Source organism: Tursiops truncatus, chromosome 7 (genome assembly GCF_011762595.2).
Source record: "Tursiops truncatus isolate mTurTru1 chromosome 7, mTurTru1.mat.Y, whole genome shotgun sequence".
Lineage (NCBI taxonomy): Eukaryota > Metazoa > Chordata > Mammalia > Artiodactyla > Delphinidae > Tursiops > Tursiops truncatus.
In genome coordinates this window covers 8,779,228-8,802,231 of record NC_047040.1, presented here as the reverse complement: position 1 = coordinate 8,802,231, position 23,004 = coordinate 8,779,228, and the positions used below count along the sequence as shown (strand labels likewise).

Sequence of the window (23,004 nt, the reverse complement as noted above, 5' to 3'; positions counted from 1 at the left end):
TTCATCCTGATATTAGGGAAAATAATAAGTAGAAGTTGGCTTCCATGGGAGATCGCAAGGTTCCTGTTTCTGGATGTGTATTGGTGTGGGCTAGGTGGTCACTTAGGTCTTTTAGAAGGAATTCAAGCTTTGTACGATTGACACATTGTTATATCCAACGCCATATTTTGCAAGGTGCCTTTGTAGAGAATAGGCCTCCGTCTTATTTTGAGGTAGAATTATTTGTTGTTATTATTCTCACGATCCACATGAAGAAAGCTCTTGTTTCCTAGAACACCTGTTATATTAGAATCAGAGGTGGTATTCACTCCTAGCTCTGCCAAACCCATGGTAAAATTTTGTCTGTTTTTGCTTTATTCATTATATCCATGGGCATTTTCTCACTCATTTCTTGTGATCTTGTAGACAAAATGATAAATATAACGTTTGAGTGTTTCTTTCTTTGTAGTGTGTTGATGTTTTTACTTGTTCTGTATGGTACACAGTTGCCATATTAAGACTTGTCTATAATACAAATAGATTACTCCCTTAGGAACTGTGCCATACCTTTTAAAGAGAATTTGAAAACTACTTTCCTTATACTTTTAGAAAACACGGTTTATCTTACCATCCCTATTTTTAGGTAATTGGGGCATGGGCGTGGGGTGGAGTGGAATTTGTTCTTTCATTGCTGACAGCCCCATAGATCTGCATACATAATGACTGGTTACACACTCTGCCCACTGCATGCTATGTAAAGGAGGTATAGCTGCCTTGCTCAGCTTATCCTTGGTTCCCTTCATCACTGTGAATGCATGTGTTCACAGTGTTGAATAGCTATATTCACTCATTTCATGAGAGGAGTAAGTTTGCTGGCATATTTAAGAGGGGGGAAGGGAATAGCCTTTTCATAGCATAGCCATCTAACAGTGACTCATGGTTACTAAACTTGTTTAGAGTAATCTTTGACACCAGAAGGTTATTAATAGGTTTTTTTTTTAGTCCATGATCTTTCAGCTTAGTATACTCAGACATTTTCTTTAGTGGAGAGACACATATGTGTGTAGGATTTTTTTTTAATTTAGAAATTAATATGATAATAGAATTGGTCTCATTATTAAGTATTTGGCACCAGCAATATTTCTCAGTTTACTTTTAGATTCCATCTCACATCCTTTATCTTAATTTACTTTAAGAACTTCCTTTTTTTAATGAGATCATCTAATCCCTTTTTGAGAATGAATTAATATTTAAGGCAGTAAAATAGATTGATATATATTTAGAGGACTTTGTTTAAAATGATTCTTTTGCTAAAGAGTGGGTATAGTGGGATAGGGAGGGTGGGAGGAGGGAGATGAAAGAGGAGAGAGATATGGGAACATATGTATATGTATAACTGATTCACTTTGTTATAAAGCAGAAATTAACACACCATTGTAAAGCAATTATACTCCAATAAAGATGTAAAAAAAAAGTGGGTATAAAGAAACTCAAAAAAAGAGAAGACTATAAGACAAAATAATAAATGATTTAAGCCTCCTCCTCCTCAAAAAATCTGGGTTCTTTGAGGCATTTCTCAATAATAATAACTAGTTACGTGTAAATTATACATGTAAATTATAAGTTACGTGTAAATTATACACTTGGTTGTGTAAACTAATAGGGAACAGAAGCAAGGAAAATTCTGCTTAATCATTTCAAAATTGCTTCTAAAAAAGATGACTATAAAGAATGATTTGCATTTGAATTATGTTTCCTTATGCTGAGCTCCATCCTTACAGTAGTTAGCAGGACAGTTTTTTTTGCAAAAGATAACAATAAGAGTAATTACTGTCATCACTTCCATTGTCATCTTTTGCAGAAGATTCCCAACTTGATTGAATTCATAGACATTTTAGTGCCCTTATATATATATATGGGCAGATAGATGGACACATGGATCAAGTTTTGTCCCTGTTCTTAAGGAGTTTATAAGCTAGTAGAGGAAATAGGTATGTAAAACAATATAGTGTAGAGATACTTGGAGGTATGAGTGAAATTCTATGGGAACCAAGAGGATAAAGCAGTTACTACCTCTGTCAGAGACGGGTACATTAGATAGCATTAGGTGACATTTGAAGTGGTTTAAAGGTGTTTGGCAGGCAGAGAGTGAGAGGGAACAGAATGTGAAACAGACTAAAGCATGGCATATCCAGAAAACAGTGACAAGTTCAGGGTGACTATAGGAGTTACTAGAGGAGAATGGTAGGAAGTGAAGCTAGAGATGTAGATTGTGGTAGATTGAAAAGTGCCTTATTTACAACCTAAAGATAGACTGAGGGAGCTGAAGAAATCTGCAGTTGTTGTTGTCCTGCTTTGTTTTAAATCTTTATCGTTAGATAATTTTTAATTCACAGGAAGGTGCAAAAAAGTATACAGGGTGATCCCATGTACCTTATAGCCAGTTTCCCGCAATGTTAACATCTTACATAACTATATACAGTATCAAGACCAGGAAGTTGACGTTGGTGTAGTCCACAGGCCTTATTCACATTTCACCAGCTTTACAGTTTTGTGAGTGTATGTGTGTAGCTCTGTGCAGTTTTATCACACGTGTAACCACTACCACAATCAAGATGCAGAGCTCTTCCATAACCGCAAGGCCCCCTCCTGCTATCCCATTATAGCCACACCCATCTCCTCTCCCCCATCTCTAACCCTTGCTGGCAACCACTAATCTGTTCTCCCAACCTATAATTTTGTTATTTCAAGAATGTTTTGTAAATAGAATCCTATAGTATGTAACATTTTGAGATTGGCTTTTTTGCCCATTCACCTTAATTCCCCATATATCTGTGCAAGTAGTTGTGAATATCAATAATTACTTTTGATTGCTGAGTAGTATTCCATTCCATGAATGTACCATAGTGTGTACATAGGGTAAATGTTTAACCATTCACCCTTTGAAGGACATCTAGAGTGTTTCCAGTTTGGGCTATTACAAATAAAGCTACTATGAACATTTTCATACAGGTTTTGTGTGAGCATAAGTTTTCCTTTCTGTAGGATAAATGCCCAAGAGTACAATTCTTGGGTAAGATCATGTTTAGTTTTTTTTTTTTTTTTTTTTTTTTTTTTTTTTTTTGCGGTACGCGGGCCTCTCACTGCTGTGTCCTCTCCCGCTGCGGAGCACAGGTTCTGGACGCACAGGCTCAGCGGCCATGGCTCACGGGCCCATCCTCCCGGACCGGGGCGTGAATCTGTGTCCCCTGCATCGGCAGGCGGACTCTCAACCATTGCACCACCAGGGAAACCCCATGTTTAGTTTTATAAGAAACCCACCAACCTCTTTCCCATTACATTCCTACTAGTAATGTTTCAAAGTCAGAGATGGGGTGAGATTGGAAGTGTTGTAAAGATAGACATAATGGCAAAAGATTAACTTGATAAGAGGACTCTGATGACAAGGAAAGCTTAAGGGTAAGGAGGAGAAGCAAGATGTGAGACTAGATTTCTGAGGGAGGATTGAAAGGATTTGATGGGTGTCCACATTTAACTTCAGGTTCACATATCCTTTGGCCTTTACTTCTACCCACCAGATATTTTTCAGAGCATGAGTGAATAAACTGTGGCCCAGGTCAGCCCATTACTTGGTTTTGTAAATAAAGTTCTATTGGAACACAGCCATACCCATTCATTGACACATGGTCTGTGGCTGTTTTCCTGCTGCAGTGGCAGAGTTGAGTAGTTGTGACAAAAACCATATGACCCACGAAAAGAGAGCTACGTACATATCTGAAGAAACTTGATAAGATACTTCTTTTAAAATTTTATTTATTTATTTTTGACTGCGTTGCGTCTTGGTTGCAGCGTGCGGGCTTCTCATTGCAGTGGCTTCTCTTGTTGGGGAGCACAGGCTCTAGGCTCACGGGCTTCAGTAGTTGTGGCATGTGGGCTCTAGAGCGCAGGCTCAGTAGTTGTGGTGCACGGGCTTAGTTGCTCTGCGGCATGTGGGATCTTCCCGGACCAGGGCTCGAACCCATATCCCCTGCACTGGCAAGTGGATTCTTAACCACTGCACCACCAGAGAAGTCCTGATAAGATACTCTTGATGAGATAGATTATAACAGGATTCTTATTGCGTGAGAAATCGGGGGTGTGGTGTGCAAGGCAAGTGTTGTTCTGTGTTTGTTTTGCCTTGTTTTTTAAGGGTGTTTTTTTTTACCCATTTTTAAAAATTGAAGTATAGTTAATTTACAATGTTGTGTTAGTTTCAGGTGTACAACAAAGTGATTCAGAAATATATATGTGTGTGTATATTCTTTTTCAGATTCTTTTCCATTATAGGTTATTACAAGGTATTGAACATAGTTCCCTGTAGTGTACAGTAGATCCTTGTTGTTTATCTGTTTTATATATAGTAGTGTGTACGTGTTAATCCCAAACTCCCAATTTATTGCTCTTCCCTTCCCCACACTGTCCCCTTTGGTGACCATTAAATTTGTTTTCTGTGTCCGTGAGTCTGTTTCTGTTTTGTAAATAAGTTCATTTATATCATTTTTTTTAGATTCCACATAGAAGTGACATCATATGATACTTGTCTTTCTCTGTCTTACTTCACTTAGTATGATAATCTCTAGGTCCATCCATGTTGCTGCAAATGGCATTATTTCATTCTTTTTTATGGCTGAGTAATATTCTTGTTTTGCTTTTAAACTTAATGTTCCACAGACGTGCAAAGGGTGCTCTGGAGAAGCAGGCAGGCCATGGTTTCAGGTGTTCTTTCTCCCTTCATCCACTTTTTCAATTTTACCTTATCCTTATTGGTATGTTAGGGTTCTACACAAGGTCTTTACTTTGAAAAATGATGGCAGCAGGATTAGGAAGTGTGATTATCAGTGGCCCCCAAAAGCACTTAAAAACCACTGATTTCGATGACTTCTGACATCTCTTCAACACTTAAGATATTGTGATTCCATACTGAGGCATCCCTTCAGACTTAACATATTCAACTCAAAAATTCATTTTCTCTGCCCCAGAATTGGTCTCTCTCTTCCTGAGTGACTGGTTTAAGAAATATTGCCTTTCTGGCTCAAAACCTTAGAGTCATCAGATTCTTTCTCTTTACTTAAGTATCTTTTTGACAAAGTCCTGTTCGTTTGAAACCATTACGTGAGGGGAGAGGAGGCCGAAATTTGCAGCTTCTCCCTCTTTCCCTTTTTGTAAGCACTCTGTAGGTAATGTGGGAGCGTGGGTGTGTGGGTACATATGTGTATGCAAGAGATCTATGCTTCCTTCATTAAGCCTGATAGTTTTAATTGATTTCTATATTTCTGTCTATATGAAGTGTTATGTTTTAGTAATATGTTCATTCCAAAAATTCAGAAAATTCAACAGAGTATAAAAGGCAAAATAAAGCTCATCCTAATTCCACTCCCACATGAAATGACTACTGTTACGATAGTGGGATATCCTCGCAGATTCTCATGCATATTCTAGCTCTCTCCCTCTCTTTCTGGGGCCGGTAAGTTACTAAACACGAGGTCATGCTATTCTAGGTCCTTGTTTGTTTTTTAATTTTTTAAAAAATATTTATTTATTTATTTTTGGCTGCGTTGTGTCTTCGTTGCTGCGTGTGGCTTTCTCTAGTTGTGGCGAGCGGGGGCTACTCTGCGTTGCGGTGTGCGGGCTTCTCATTGCGGTGGCTTCTCTTATTGCAGAGCACTGGCTCTAGGCACGCGGGCTCAGTAGTTGTGGTGCACAGGCTTAGTTGCTGTGCAGCATGTGGGACCTTCCTGGACCAGGGATCGCACCCGTGTCCCCTACATTGGCAGGTGGATTCTTAACCACTGCGCCACCAGCGAAGTCCCTGTTTTTTAATTTTAGTGTTAACATCTTTGCATGTCAGTATAGATCTACTTAATTGTTTTTAAAGCTTGCCATAATCTTCCATTTTATGGGTACACCATGATTTAACCAGTTCAGTGGGATAACTTGTAGTTCTGATCCTTTGCTATTGTAAATGACACTGCTTGTACGTAACATCTTTGTGTAATTATGTTTCCCCAGGGTGAATTCCCTAGAAGTATAATGGGTGATTCAGAGGGATTGCACCTTTTAAGGCTTTTTGATACATTTTGCTAAATTGCCCTCCAATAAAGTTGTACCAATATATTTTTCCACTACCGGTATATCTTCTAGAAGTCTTTGCCTCTAATAGGAGAGGGAAAATGTTTCATCATTTTAAGTTAATATCACGATAAAGTAGAATATTTTCTTTTAAGGTTATTAGCCTTTTAATTTCTCAATTAGCCATATCTATACTTTAAGCGTTTTACTCTTGCTGTGTTTAAGTGTGCTTTATATATTGGTAAGTTGGGCTTAACAAGTAACTTTATCTATTAAAAATTGGGAGCCAAGGGGAGGGCAGACCCAGTGTTGTACTCCAGCAGATAAACCCTGTACCTCCATCTGTGATGAGACACCTCCCACCGTAAGGCCAGTTTGGGATCTACTGAGTAGTTGGGCCTTGTTGGGTCCAGAAGAGGTGTGGGTGATAAGGGCTACGAGCACTTCAGGGATGTGGTCTGGAAGCATTTACGGGTGAGTGAGTAGCTCCTCTGGTCTTCTAAAAATGTGTTTTTGTATCACTACTTGGTATCTGAGTGGTTGCCACTGATGACGGTAAAATGGTACAGGGATGGGTACTGTGGAAACATTGGGTTTAAGGCAAGAGATTTAGTATGAAATCTGAATTCTTGGAAGTCTTGAAATAGGCCACTTGTACAAATGTTTGGCTTGCTAGTTGCTTTTTTTCCACCTCGCTGTATTTTTTTAAAGAGAAAACAGGCAGTGGGAAGTCTCACAGCCTTACTTCTAATTGGGGATATCATTATGGGCATGACGCTTAAAATTTTGAAGTAGTTACTTGTCTCCTCACCCTGGGAGGGGAAGAAGTATAGTTGTGATATTGTTACTAGTGAGGTGAGAGTAGTAGGTGTGAACTTTGGAATATTGGTTACTGCTTAAGTAGATCCTGTACCTTAAATTGTTTAATTTTTAAGTATTTTTAAAAGATACTAAGTAGAAATAAAGTCGTTATCAACTGGTTGTGGAAGTCACTGAGGCTTCATGGTACAGGATTAGTATGCCTGCCCCGCACCCTACCCCGGCCTTGACTCTGAGCAGCTCTGCCAAGCCTCAGACTCCTTCCTCCATGACTCTGCTCAGCTGGGTGTCCCCAGACTCCCACTATACATGTGGCTGCTTAGTAGAATCATACAGGGTAAACCACTTCTCAAAAGCCGCAAGAAAACAATCAGGAGCCTAAAATTCTGTGTCTCTCACCTAGACGAGTCAGCAGTGTGTGAGTTAGTGAGGCACAGTTCACATCATTTTCCAGTCAAGTGAATGGGCTTATCATGAGGGGGGTGCTTCTCACATGTTTCTCTTCATCACCATGTATTTATTAAAACAGTTGGCTACTGTTAGTAGACTGTACCCATGAAACATAATATAAGGCTCACTGGCCACATAAGTGTAGCATCTGTGTCTCAGAACACCATGTTCTACTGACAAATTGTCCTAGACAATTCAGTTATTTAACAAAATCATGAAGTCAGACCGTGTGTAAATCACTGTCTCAGTCACATTGGAGGGAGGAGGGTGTAAAGAAGTGTAAGCAAGCCCTTTCTAAGGCCCTTGAATGTATGTTAGGGAAATGAGAGGTGCAGATGAGGAGATAGAGCACTGCAAGGCCAGGGGCTGAGACAAGGTAGCAGCTGCTGTGGCATCAGGAGGAGAATGGCAGGAGGGGGGAATGGGCCGTGAGAGGGGAGAGGAGTAGTGTGAGCATTTGGGGTCACTTGAGAAGAGACAAAGCCTCCAGGGCGAGAGAGTGAGAGTAGATGACGGGGCAGAAGAGAATTGGGAGAACCTTTATTTGGAATTTGAGATCTTAAGAAATGGAATAGATCCCACCAGGCGTCGGGCCCAGCAACCTTGCATGAGGCCACACAACTGGCAAAATTGCAAGGGGGGACTTGAGGCAAGGCCAGCCTCCTTTTCATGTAGGAGCCCTTTCCCCAGCACACATATATAGAGCCACCAGCCTGGGGATTACGGAGAGCTGCCTCTTACCTGTGAAGTAGAAGCAAAATAAGAGGATTGATTAGCTTTTAAGGCTGATAAAATGATTACAAAAGAGTACCCTTCACCCTGCTTCCCCAGATGTTAACATTTTATGTAGCCACCGTGCAATGATCAAATCAGGAAGCTAACATTGATACAATACTGTTGACTAATCCACAGACCTTTTTCAAATTTCCGCAGTGTCTGCTAATGTCCTTTTTCTGCACCAAGATGCAGTTCAGGATCACACATTGCTTTTAGCTGTAACATCTACTTACTCTCCTTTAATCAGGAACAGTTTCTTTGTGTTTGACATCATGACCTTGACACTTTGGAAAAATACTGGCCACTTATTTTGTAGAATGTTCCTTAATTTGGGTTTGGCTGATGTTTCCTCATGATTCAATGCAGGTGATGCCTTTTTGGCAAGAAAGACCACAGAAGTGATGCCATGCCCTTTGCAGCGGGTCCTTTCAGGAGGCACACGAGGCCAGTAGTCTCAGTACCATTCATGATGATCACATGGTTAAGTGGCGTCTCTGTGTAAAAGTACTATTTTTCCTTTGTCATTTAGTAAGTCTCTTAGGGGAGTGAGCATCTTTGTCTAAAATTTCCCCAGGTGATTCTGGTGTATCTCCAGGGTCGAGACAGAGGATGGCAGAAATACATCAAGATGGATCAAAGAAGTCGAAGATGTTTTCACTAGATTTCCAAATGGGGGAGGTGAAGCTAGATGTTCGGATACGGAACAGAGAAAGAGAACTAAGTTCTGTTGTGGAAAGTGAAGCAGTTTTGAAGTATTTGCTGCTGGGAGTAACTGGTTGAAAAATCAATCCAGTTTGAAGGAATGTTTCTGGCTGGAGTGAAAGCAGTTGAACAGCATGAATTTTAGGGAACCAGGTGTGCACAGGTTCCATCACCTTCTCTACCCTGGGGGCTGAAGTAGAGAAAGTCTTCAGTAAAAGACACCCCACATTGTTTAGGGGAGCAGGAGACCTGGAGCTGTGAGCACGGGCAGCCCTGAAACTTTGTCTTAACAGGACAGGTCACACGGTCATTAGGGAGCCCGGTGGATTAGGTGTCATGATGATCTCAGCAGCTTGACCATGGTACAGTGTGTGAGGAGCTGTGTGAACAGCTTACTTAGTAGGTGTGAGGAGACAAGCAGGGGGGTGGCAGATAAGGAGGATGTGGTCAGAGAGGCAGAGAACGTGCTGACATAATGCAGGCTGGCCAGAGAGGGGGGCCTGGGCAGGGTCACTAATGTGAATGCTGATGAAGGGAACCAAGTGAAGTCTAAACAAGAACAGCCAAGTTTATTTACTCTGTATGTGTGTCTTCATTCAGTAAATTCTTGCTGCATCACCTTTTCTGGTGAATCACTTAATTTCATAAGCTTTTCTGATCATCTTTTAGTAATATTTGGTCATGTTTATTTCTTTTTCAAGCCTTTTTAAAATCAACTTGTAATTGTGTTCAACTTGTAATGGGGAACAGAACTCACACAAATGGTTGAAATATACATAAAATTAGAAGTCGTCAATTGGAATATGAACTTGATTGCTCTCATGTATCAGGACTGTTAGTAAACAATAAAGTTGATGAATTTTAGTTTTTCTTTTATATCATGCTGCTGATTATCCTGTGTCGATGGTAACTAACCATGGAAATACCCAGGTTTGGAAGTCACTTGTCCCCAGTGCCATTCTCTACTTCTCGGTAGTTTGAGTAGCCTTTTACCTGTTAAGCCCAATTCTAGCCTTTAGCTTTCTATCTGGCAGTGTTTGTGGCACTGGTTTTCAAGGCGTGGTTGGTAGGCCTATTTACGTGTGTAGACCTATACACAATACTTAGTTATTTGTTAGAAATCTTAAAAATTTAGGGGTGATGTGTGGGGAGGAGTGAAAGGAGGGAAACAGAAGCAGAAATTAGATAAGCCAATTGTTACCAACTTAGTAAACACTTTGATCTATTTCTCTCATTCCCTTTGTCATTTTGCTCTTAAAAAATTAAAATATGAACTGTAAAACATTCAAACAAATCTGAAATACAGAAAGTGCAGAGTGAAAGTATTCTTCTTGCCCCTCCCCATAGGCATATTGTACTCAGTTTGGTGTGTATCCTTCCAGACTGTTTTCTCTGAGGAAACAGGGAGTTAGGTTCCTTGCTCACCACTGAAACTGTCAGGTAGATTCCCTCAACTTTTCTTGGTGAGGTGTTGCAGAGTGTCCTTCCTTCAGGTCCCTGGATCTGCACTACTTTTTTAGAGGAATTCCTTGACTTTATGGTGTGAGAACATCACATTTCCCTACATCCAGTGTTCATCTGGATTTTGTATCCCAGTGATCACGTATACTCACGTTCAGCCGCTCATCAAGCATGAATGGAGCACCTGCACGCACTGGGCTGCTACTGGAGCAGAAGGAAACAGACATTCATTAGAAATACAAGGAAAAGCAGAGTTATGTACAGCTGTGAGAAACACTGTGAAGCAGTACCAGGTAGTAGGAGAATGTATGATAGAATTGACTTGGAAAGACTTCTCTGAGGAGGTGATCGTTGAGCTGAGCAGTGAAGGAAGAGCGGGAGTTGGCTGGGAGGTGGGGCGGAATATGAGCACGAAGAGCATTGTGGGCATAGGCACCCACATGTGCAGGGGCCCGAAAGGAGCCCAGTGTGACCAGAGCATTGGTATATAGATAGTGGGGGAGGAATTGCAGTGCAGGGTGAGGTCAGAGAGGTAGGGTCAGACCATGCAGGGTTTTATGGGCCATGTTAAAAGGGAATTTTCTCCATCCTAAGAGCAATAGGTAATTGAAGCATTTTAAACACAAAGATTTAAGCATTTTAAGACAAAGGATTTAAGCACAAATCTTAATCATATTTGTGTTATGAAAAGATCATTCTAATTGTGATGTGGAAAATGGACTGTAGGGAATTCAAGGAAACCAGTCAGTAGGCTCCTTAGTCGTCCAGACAAGAGTTATGGGGACTTCGGTGGTGATGGTGGAGTATAAATGGATGGATTTTGGAGACTTGGTGATGGATTAGATATCGGGGCAGGGTGAGGAAGAGGGAAGAGTCGAGGATGAATCCTAAGTTTCTGACACGTTAAGAGCATCAGTAGTGGCATCTCATTCCCAGAAATAGGGAACAAGGGAAGAACATAGGCTTTGGGGCAAGAGCATGAGTTCTGTTCTAGATGCATTAGGTTTGAGGTACCTTGAGACATCCAAGTAGAGACACTTCTAGCAGGTTGCTTAATATACTAGTAAGAGAACTGGATTAGAGATAGGAATCTGTGAGGCATCTGCATTTAGGTGTTCATTAAAGTTGTGTGTGGATGAGGTTACCTAGGGAGAGATGATAGAATGAGAAGAAGAGGGCCCTGTACTCTGCCTGGAGGAATTCCCAATATTTAAATGGCCCACTCCAGGAGGATGAGCCAAAAAGGAGACAGAGGAGCAACCAGGGAGACAGGAAGAAAAAAAGTAGGGTGTTGGTAAGTCACAGAGGACAGGGAGGAGCGGTTTTAAAAGCAGAGTGTAGCCAACTTCAAATGCTGCCGAGAGCTCATGCATGATGAAGGCTAGAAATTGTCTTTAATGGCAGGCAGGTCGTTGGTGGCTGTCTGAAAGCTATAAAGTACTGGCTGTAGAAGTCTCACGGGATTGGGCTGAAGAGTGAATAGGAAAGAGATGTGGGCTGTAACAGACACAGGGAGGTGTTCTGAGAGGCTTAATTATGGCGGGCAGTAGCTGGGAGGGGGTTATGGAGTCAAAGGAGAGCTTGTTTAGTTTTGTTAGTGGGAATCTAATAGATCATATTTAAAATTGAGTTTGGAGGAATCAGGTAAGAGGGGAGTCGACTATATGAGGAGATAAGGTAACAGACAGGATGAGATCCTGAGAAGGCAGGAGATGAGTGGAATCCAGAAGCAAGGAGGGTTAATATAGGTAGGTGAGTATAATGGTTAGAAGCAAGGAGGGTTAATATAGGTAGGTGAGTATAATGGTTAGCAGAGGAGAGAATTCGATGGTGTTTTCCTCCCCGCTCATAATGTAGTAACAGTGTCATCTGCTGAAAGGGAAGAAGAGGGCTTTATGTTTGAATCCAGGGTGCCTTTCATCTTAGAAGCACCATAAGTAGCTTTCTATTTCCTCGCTTCTCTCCTCCATTTTTTAAAAACAGCTTTTTTGAGATACAGCTTGCATATCATATAGTTCACCCATCTAAAGTGTACAATTCAGTAGTTCGTAGTTTATTCACCGATAATGTGCAACCACAAACAACACAATCAATTTTTAAAATTCCATCTCCTCAAAAAGAAACCCCATACTGTAGCTATCACTCCCCTTCCCCCCAACATAGTGAGCATTTTGATCTTCATCTTTTGTTCATAGTGAGCACTTCTTCATCCTTTACTATCAGAAAGCATAGAGTATGGTCTGATCTCAGATTTTCAAAGCAGAGTATAAACTGAGACACATGAAGGGTTATTAAGAACCTCAAAACTTTGATCTAGTCAGAGAAGCAGACGGGGCTAAGGTCTATGATGTAGTAGGGTCAGTGAGTAAATTCAGCAGATAATATACTCAGAAAACCTACTAAATGTTAGATACTTCCCTGTCAAAGAGAATCATCTTAAGAATAGAGATTAATAAAATGAAATTGTAAAGGCAACACATGTAATTAGATTATAAGAGAACATTTACTGTTGATAAATGATTTTTATCTCCTGGTCCAGAAAAAGTACATTCTGGGGTACTTACAATTTATATATGGGATGACAACAAACTGCTGTCAGAAATCTAAGACATTAACAGAATAGGGTAGTGACAGCAGACTCAGAGAGGTAAAGGGTCTGCTTACATTGACACTGAATAAGGTTTCATAATGGGATTATTAGGAAGATACTTTGTAAGCATTTAGAAAAGAAAGCAGTAGTCAGTAGAAATCAGCATAGACTTAAGTAAAACGGTCGTACCAAATTAACTTTATTTCATTTCCTTATATTCAGGAAATGTGGAGGAAATAGTATATTCTTATTTTATCAGAATATTTAACAAAAAGCCTTTAGAATATCATTTGGAAATAAGTGTATATGTAAGTGGCTGAGCAGCCATGCCCAAAGATTATTTATAGATCATTACTGAAAAGAGCATGATGATTCAAAGGCATAATGTTAGGCTCCATTCAGTTACTTCCTTTTCGGCATTTTGGTTAATGATTGAGGCCATGCGAGGCATACCTACCTATCAGATTTCAGATGATACAAATATGGGTACAATAGCTGGCATTTTGGATGTCCTTCAGAATTCAGAAATACCTCCACAGTGTTGAATGATGGGCTATTAATGAGATTAAATTAAATAGTGAGAAGAGTTAAAGCCATCATTGCAGTGCTTATTCCGAAGATCTGGCTTTGAATGAATTATATGATATAATTGCAAAAATTCTTAAAGGTAGCCCTGAGCTACATTAAATTTGCAACATTTGCAGGGAAATGGTGGTCCAGTGTCTTGTGCATCATTCCATCTGGATAGAGTTGAAACATTAATCCTGTCTTTCTTAGGAGGATAGTTAAAGTAGCTGAGAGGAGGTTTTTCTGGAGAAGACTATTTAGGGAAGACAGGCAAGCTGTTTTCAATGAGGAGCCAATGAAGATACTACCTTATCTGCAGTGCAGACCCAGGACCAGCCGACACTATAGTGAGGCAATGTTCGTTTCACTATGAAATTTTCTAACAGCTGTCTGATTCTGAAGTCTGCTAATCCTGCATTACTGGACACTGGAAATATTTAAGGTGAAGCAATGTGGTCATTTGGTAAGAAGATTTAGAAGGTTGTAGAAGGGAATACCGTGGACCTAGATGATTCTTTAGGTACCATTAAAGGCTGATGTCCTCTGAATCTGTGCTAAGTAATCTCCCTGAAGTAATTTCTGGTCATAAATATTTCCGTTTATTTAGCTTTTTATAGCCTTTATTTTTCTCACATATCTTTAGTATTCTACTTTGTTGGCTTATTAGCTATAACTCTTTTGGTTTTTTTAGTGGTTCTTTTAGAACTTACAGTGTATGCCTTTTAACTTGTGGTTTGTCTTCAAGAAATATTATACTGCTTCATGTATAAAAACCTTAACACTGCCCCCCCTTGGAGCTATTGCTGCCACATATTCTTGTTCTACATATGGCATAACCCCAAAATACAGTTATTTATGCTTTAAACAGCCAGTTGTCTTTTAGAGACTTTTTTTTAGTAATGGAAAAATCATTTCCATTTATCCACATTTCTGTCTCCGGTGCTCTTCATTCTTTTCTGTATACACAGATTTTCATCTTGAATCTCCTCCTGTAGGACTTCCTTAAACGTTTCCTATAGTGCAGGTCTGCTGGTGACAAAATCTTCCAGCTTTTCTGTGTCTTAAAAATTCTTATTTCACCTTCATTTTTGTATAATATTTTTACTAGGTATAGAATTCTACAATGGCAGTTTAGTTTTGTTTTTCCCCCAGAATTTTAATGATGTTCCTCCACTGTCTTTTGACTTGCATCATTTCTGTCAAGAAGTCTGTTATTTTTTGATTCTTTGTAATGTTTTTCCCCCCTCTGGTTGCTTTTAGGATTTTCTCTTCACTGAATTTAAGCATTTGCAATTTAAGCAAATGGCTTGGCATAGTTTTCTTCCTGTTTCTTGTGCTTGGAATTTTTTTTGAACTTCTTGGCTCCATGGGATTATAGTTTTCATCAAATTTGGAAAATTTTCAGCTATTATGTCTTCACATATTTTGTCTGTCCTTCCCCCTCCTTTGGGGACTGCAGTTACACATGTATCAGACTGCTTACAGTCATCCTGTAGCTCACTGCTGTGCTGTCTTTTTTCTCCCTCTCTTTGTGTTTCATTTTGAATAGCTTTCATTGCTCTGTCATCATATTTACTAACCATTTCTTCTGCACTGTCTGCTCTGCTATTGATCCCATCCAGTGTAATTTTTATTTCAGAAATTTTAGTTTTTATTTTTAAGTGTTTGATTTTGGTGGGGTTTTTTTTACGTCTTCCATACCTTTACTTAACATGCTCGTTTTTTCCCTGAATGTACTGACTATAGTTATAGTAACTTTTAATGTCCTTGTTTGATTTCTGCCATCTGTGTCACTTTGCAGGGCTGTTACTGTTGACTGTTTTTCCTCCTCATTATTGGTTGTGTTTTCCAGTTTTGATTCTTTCCAGGCTTGCTTTTAAGCTTTTTGGAGAGCAGAGTTTAGTCCAGGGCTAATTTTTTATAACAGCAGAGACAAAACCCTTTGAGAGCTCTGCTTTATGCCTGTGAATATGAGGTTTTCCATCAGGTTGATGGGAGCCTTGCGTGAGCTCCATGGCTCTGTTCCCTGGCCTTGGGTACTTACTCGCACGCATGTGCTTACCAGTACTCAGATAGAGTAGCAAGTGAGTCTTTGCAGGTCTCTAACACTCTCTTCAGCGTAGCTGTCTCCTCTCTGGTACTTGGCCCTGCAGAAGTTCCAAGTCTCCTTGGCCTCCATAGATTACCAGCTCTGTCTCCTCACGTGGAGTTTGCCTGTTCTGCCTGGCTTCCCTCTCCCTGTGACGTGGCCTGGAAATTTTCTCCGGGCAGGCAGTAAGCTGGGGCAATTGTGACGTTCATTTCGTCTGTTTCCCTTCTCTCAGGAATCACTCTCCTGTGCTGCCTGAAGTTCAATGTTTAAAATTCATTGTTTCAAATATTTTCCTCCAATTTTTGGTCTTTTTCATGGGGGAAGGTAAATCTGACCCTTGTTTTTCATCCTGCCAGAAGTGGAAGTTTTTAGTGACTTTTTATTTATTGCCAGTATTTTAGCTTTGCACTCAAAGCCTCTTTCAGCTTCATTTCTTCTGTCACTCGCTTATTCCCTCCACACCTTTTCTCTGACAGGCCCTGTGCTGCTTCCTCTCCCTCATCCCCAGTTCATGCCATTCGTTCCCCTCAGTCTCCTTCTCCCCAGCCAGTTCTTGCTTGGCAGTGTCTCTCCATTCTCATGGTCAGCTCAGGTGCCTCTTCCATGTTGTTTCCCTCCCATTTGAGCAGAACTGAACTTTTTCTCCCTGTTCTGTTTCTACTACAACAACATTGTTTTCAGCGTTCAAGTATACAGGTTGTGAATCTGCTGGCCTTCCCTGTCGAGCACATACGTCAGTCCCCACCTGTGCACACACATGCAGTTTTTGACTCCTGAGGGCCAGGATGGGGCTTGCCCACCTTTGTGTCTTGTACAGGGGTCTGGGGGTATGTAATATATAGAGAAGGTATTTAGCAAGTGTAGATATGTTATATATGTTTGTGAAAATGAATTTTCTCCTCTCCCCCAAAATCAGGCTACAGAAGAAGTTTCCAAAAATCTGGTTGCCATGAAAGAAATTCTGTATGGCACAAATGAAAAGGAGCCACAGACAGAAGCGGTGGCACAGCTCGCTCAAGAACTGTATAATAGTGGGCTCCTTAGCACCCTAGTAGCTGATTTACAGCTCATTGACTTTGAGGTAAGAAATCAGTTTTTTATTTTTCAAAAACACTAACTATTCGTAGTCATTTTCCGTATGTTCTCTCTGAAACATTTTAAGGTTCCTGTTGGGCTCTTGGCTCAGGGGTACTGACCTGTAAGCATACCCGGGCTGCCTGTCTGATTAGCGGGGCCAACTCAGGAACTCAAGGGTATCTCGGACTTAGGCCAGGTTTTTTCCCCCTCTTTCACTACATCGTATATGAAGTTTTTTAGGTATTTGTTATGCCCTTTCATTTAGGCTGTATTTAATAAACAGCTGCTGGTTTACATAATTCACTGGTTCTTGGCTCTCAAGGAAAAAACAATCTAAAGAAGACCATAGAGTGTTAGAATTTTTGAGGTAGATGAGATCTTAGAGAACATCTAGGTTTTTTTGTTTGTTTTTAACCTGCTGAGAACTCACTACAGTCGAGATTATATGTGTTTTGTTTGCTTGGCACTGCTTTTAAACATTTAAATGAGGATAACATTAAAACAGCAGGAGATTTTATACACAATTTTGAATTTCTGGCTTCCCTTGGAAAATTTGGCAACATTGGGCCTTGTCGTCTTGTGTGGCCCCTCAGCCCGTGACGTTGGCATCCACACTTGGGTGTGCCACAGACGGCACAGCGTGCTTTTTCTACCTCGGCCTGCTGCGCTCATTTGCATTTCCTGCTCGTCCCTGGTAGGCGTTTGAGATTGGTGCCCAGGCTTATACAGCCAGATCATCCCATGTTGGATATTTAGTGCATTTATTAGTGAGAAGAATGGTCCCTGATACCAGTCTGAATAAACTAGTCTGAGAAGTGTGTAATGAAGGGCTCTGGCATAGTCGTGAGCAGTCTCCTCTTCGACTCTTCGTTATGGCTGTGCTTTGTTTAAGCCCCAGTGTTTATCGTCCTGAGGGATTGTATGTCTATTCAGGTACTTGGAAAACCAGGGGAGAAAATGACAGACACCTGTAGCTAGATTCAGTTTTAGAGAAGGGTGGGGAAGATGTGGTTCATAGGTTACTTGAATGTATTATCAATAGATAATAAAAGAGAATAAAAATTTACTTCTGTCTTTTAGAACAGACAGAACTATGATATTTCCATTTATATAGCTGGTTTCATATATCTTTAATAGAGTGTCAAATTCCAACAACAAGGATTTTTATCTCCACTACAAAGGTGGGAGTGCACTGGACCATCCAGTTCCTTCTCCTTCGTCTTGCCACCCCACTCCCCAACCTGGACCTTGAACTTAATATTCATTTGGGACTTTAGAGACATAAATTTAATTTAAAAGAAATGTGTGCCCTTGAGACTGGTTCTTCGAGATTGCCATTACTACTCCTGACCTAGCATAGGCCCCAGGGTGATCTCTAGTGCTGGAAAGCTAGCGTTTCACTCACTCTCCTGCAGACTTGTCAGCCTTATAAAGTGGCAGTTCTGAAACATCTCTTGGGGTCTACTTCTGCATTTGTTACTTTCTTGTGCAGCTTTCTGATTATAAGTTTCGCTGTATTGTGTTAACATCTACCTATTTTGTTTCGTGAAGTACAGTGGTGTAACACTGATCTCTGAACTGTTGCATCATGTGATACTTAGTACCTTAATTATCTATATATAAAGTTTTTCCCAATTACACCTAGTTTAGTAGGAGGATATGTCTACTTGCCATTAAAGCTCAACTTCTTACAGAATTCTTTCATTTTTATTACACTAACAATACAGTTTCTCCTCCTTCCACCACTATAAAAGGAAGCTATATGTATTGTTTACAATACAAGCATCCTATTTGAAGCTGCTTGGGTGGGAATCGGATCCCTGAACAATGTAAGCAAATAGCAAGGTTTTGTTTTTCATATCTGAGTCAGCATGATTCTGAGAGTTAGAAATCATTGAAATTATATATAGTAAGATTTCACTTTGTCAACACATTATTCATGTCAAAAATACTTTACTATTAAAACTTAGGGACTTCCCTGGTGGTCCAGTGGTTATGACTTCACCTTCTAGTGCAGGGGGTGTGGGTTCGATCCCTGGTCGGGGAGCTAAGATCCCACATGCCTCGAGGCCAAAGAAACAAAACATAAAACAGAACCAATATTGTGACATTCAATAAAGACTTTAAAAAAATGGTCCACATCAAAAAAATCTTTAAAAAAAAATTCACTATTAAAACTTAGAATTTGAAATTACGAAGGAAGAAATAAAATAAGAAAATTTAATGTCTACGAACATTTTAAAGTCAGATATTCAGTCATAATTATAAATATACAGTACCTAGATTTGAGTTTATTTAGGGCATTTTGGCATTTAGTCAGGCATTTTGATATTTTTGTCTTCCTTAATAGGGCAAGAAAGACGTGGCTCAGATTTTCAACAATATTCTCAGAAGACAAATTGGTACAAGAACTCCTACTGTTGAATACATCTGCACCCAACAGAATATTTTGTTCATGTTATTGAAAGGGTATGTATAAAGTATAATGTAATAAGATTTATATTTTTGACTTGGAAAATAAAAAGGAAAGATGGTCTTGGGCAAAAACAGGATGGTGAATGTCAGAAAGCATTTCCTCTGTAGTTTCATCAGCTCATTTTCCCGTAGTTCTGGAACACATTTCCCTCCTTAAAATTTAACCTGTGAGCTAAACTGAATTTGAAAATGCCCATGGGATTTTAAAGTTAGGTGAATTGTGAGCCTTTAAATTCTCAAACCATACATGACTGAAGAAAAAAATAAGTCCTCTGTGTTCTTGTTTCTGTTCTCTAAGATGTAAAAACCTTAATTGTTGAAATATCAGCTAAATCATGTATTTAAAGACATCTTCTTTGGACGTACATGCACACGGTACTGCAGTAAAGGCTTCCCAGTAAATGGAGCTTGGATGCTATATAGCTTAACCTTGTTCAGTCAACAGTCAACAAAGTACATGTTTATGACGTACTTCCCTTTGCTTTTCACCTGTGTGTGTCCACTTACCCACTTAATCTGGTAATTCACAGTGCATCTTCCTGGAATTACTGTTGAACTAAGCAGGCATTTATCTTTGGGTAGCCTGTCAGTTTCAAAAAAAAAAAAAAATCAAACAAAAACCAAAAAAGCCTTAAAACTAAAAGTTAAGAAAAAAGTCCTCTTCTCTGTCATCGCTGATTGGCAAAGTAACCTCCTGTTGTTTCACACCAGAGTTGTTTGCCAGCTCTGGGTACGTGTGCACTGGTGGCGTTCTGTTAAATTGGCGGGCAGCTGTTTTATTGGCATGACTGGTGGCGTGAATCAGCTTGCTCTCCTACCCCAGCTTTATAGCTTGCCTCACTCTGATTCATATCTCTGTGGTTTAACACTTGCCCCAAGTTCAAACTCGTTTAGACAAAGCATGAGTCAGTGCATGTGTTGGATGCCAGCATTCTATTTCCTTCTTTCTAGTTCTAACTATCTATGTTGCTTCTTCAGATGTTGCCATACGGAATTTTTGGCATCTGATTTTTTGTTGTATCAATCCAGAGCTGCGTGTATGAACATGTAGTGAGTAGTCTGAAATTTTAGTGTTCTTAGAGCAGCTGCCAGATGCCTTTGTGTATTTTTAAAGCCAGTCTTCCTTTTTCCATAGAAAGCAGCGGTTGTTAAAATCTATGAATTAGTTAACTCTGCCTGTGTTTTCACTTTAGAGTGGCCAGGGATATGATATGAACATTGTTTAATGTCATGTAAAGTAAGACTTTTGAGGTAATATTTAAAGAAAGGTTTCAAGCTCTCAACTGAGCTGACCAGAGCAGAAACCTCAGTTTACGGAGGCGAGGAGAAGCCATTGGTGTTGGGATCCCACAGAAGCCGTCCCCCCACCCCTTACAACCCCTTTCCTACCTGTCACCAGGCTTCAACAATTACTAACATTTATTAACATTCTTGTTTCATCTATTCCTTGCCTCTTGTTTTTCCTCCTCAAACATAACATCACTTCAGTATGCATCCCTAGTACATAATAAAGGATTCTTTAACATAACCATAATATCATTTAAAAACCTGATATTATCTAATGCCCAGTCACTGTTCAGATTTCCTTGATTTTCACCAAAAATGTCATTTTTCATTTTGTTTAAATCAGTTTTCAAGCAAGGTCCACAAACTGAATTTGGTTGATATGACTCTTAACTCTGTTAATCTATAATAGTTCCTGCCCCCTTCTTTTAACACCATTTATTTGTTGAAGCAACTGGGTCATTTGTTTTGCAGGGAAACCACATATTTGGGATTTGCATCCTGTGGTTTCACCTGTAACCATGTTCCTCTATCCTCTGTTCTTTCAAGTTAGTTTGATTAGATTCAGCTTCAGTTTGGGGGGGCAGGAATTCTTCATGGATGGGATTGTGATGGGATTGCTTCCTGTTGGGCAACGCAGGTTGTCCTACTTCTGGTGATATTTAGATTGATCAGTGGATGTAGGTGTTGTCAGTCTGTCCATTATAAAGTCCTCCATCAACCCTTCACCTAATGGTTTTAGTATCCACTGAGGATCATTGTCTAGGTTCAAAATGGTGATTTCCTAATTCTGTTATTCCTTCTCTGTATATTAAATGTGTTTTGTTCCTCAGCAGTGATTTCTATAGGAAAGACAGAATAGATGCTTGATTTTTTTCCACTGTATCATTTTTTAGTATAATCGATTGGTGCCCTAGCCACTTCCTTAGATGAGCAATGAGTATGTTATTGTCTTAAGCACCATTATGACCTCAAGTTTTAGGGGGTTTTAAAATATATTTGATGTGTCTCAGTCCGTTGCAGTCATTATGACCAAATTTTTATGTCCAAATTGCCCCGTCTTGGGCTATTGGGAGCTCCTTCAAATTGGCTCCTATGTCCTTTTGGCAAGACCCCATTCGTCTTTGATGGCTTCCTTGCAGTCTGGCACAAGATGTCCCTTGCTCATTTTGTACAGATCCTGCCTCAGACCCGGAAACAGCCATTTCTTCCAGGGGCCCTGTTGAAACTACCTGTTTAAGATGTTTCTGCTTTTTTGGGAATTCCCTGACAATCCAGTAGTTAGGACTCGGCGCTTTCACTGCTGAGGGCCCAGGTTCAATCCCTGGTTGGGGAACTAAGATACTGCAAGCCATGCAGCGTGGCCAAAAAAATAAAAAGATTTTTCTGCTTTTGTTGATTAATTAGTTTGGACTACTTTAACGCAATGTGATTAGCCACTCAGGCTATAAGTATTGACACTTTGATGTTAGACATTTGGGGGAGTTATGCTAACAGTATTAGTGTGCATTTGAAAATAATCCTGTTGCTAGTGTTAGTCTAAATCTGGAGCAATCATTTTTCCACTGGCGATTTAAATGTTAATGTGCTAACAGGTTGTACAGCGTAACTGTTTACCTTGTACTCACGGGTTTACATTTAATCGTTTAAGACAAGCTTGACAAACTGCCATCAAAACCTGCCCAACTTGTTGCACCAAAGTGTCTTACCCTTGTCTTTCTAGTCTCCTGCCTGTTACAGATCAGCAGAAATGAATTGTGTGATCAGCCATGTTGGGAGCAGACATTTTAATAACACCTAAGAGCCAGTAAGCCTTCTAGCTGCCATGCCACAAGTGATACAAAGGAACGTGGTTTTGCTTTTGTTGGGGATCTGTGATGAACATATGTACAACAGAAGGATAATTCTACTAGATAACACTACTAGTGGATTTCAGGGGATAAAATGTGGGTTTAGTCAATAAGGCAAGAGTTGGTAACAGAAGATGGACTTAGGATTGAGGTTCCAGATAGTTTCAAATTTGCATAGGCAGAAAAAAGAGTGAGTACAAGGGCAGGAATGAACACAGTGATTGACAACAGGAAGGAGATAGTCAGAGTGTTTTATGGCATAGTGGGAGAGGATTTGTACCAGAAGAGTAGCTATGATGTGGGGAAGCCTGGGCATCAAAGTTTGTCTATTTGATTAGCAAGAAGAAATCATTATAAGCTCCTAAGCTGGAAAGGCTATTGATAACACTAGTCGTCGGATAGATTTGTTAAGACAGAGCTTGAACAAAGGTGCTGGTTAGGGGTCACTTGAGTGACTAGGTGTGACTTCATGCAGCACTGGGAATGGATAAAAGAAAATGAAACTGAGATATTGCAAAGAAGTATTTAAAAGGGGGGTGGTGACATTGAGGATGGGAAGGTTGGGAGTAGGTAAAGAGGGGAAGGTTTAGAACTGTGCTGTTCAATACTGTACCTACTAACAACATGTAATTATTTAATTTTAAATTAATTTAAATTAAATGACATTTAAAATTCAGTCCCTCAGTCATACTAGCCAGATTTCAAGTGCTCAGTAGACCGCATAGTTATAGAACATTTCCATTACCAAAGAAGGTTCTGTTAAACCTGTTTTA

The 23,004-nt window shown here is 39.9% G+C and overlaps 1 protein-coding gene across 6 annotated transcripts in view; it reads left to right on the top strand.

Moving 5' to 3' along the window:
• Positions 1–23,004, top strand: part of CAB39 (calcium binding protein 39) — an 86,825-nt gene that overhangs the window by 45,760 nt on the left and 18,061 nt on the right. For all 6 annotated transcript variants that reach the window (XM_073807141.1, XM_073807140.1, XM_019923503.3 and 3 more), the window contains 2 exons: positions 16,462–16,626; positions 18,973–19,091. In XM_073807141.1, coding sequence (XP_073663242.1) covers positions 16,462–16,626; positions 18,973–19,091 — 284 coding nt within the window. The remainder of the gene's footprint in view (positions 1–16,461; positions 16,627–18,972; positions 19,092–23,004) is intronic.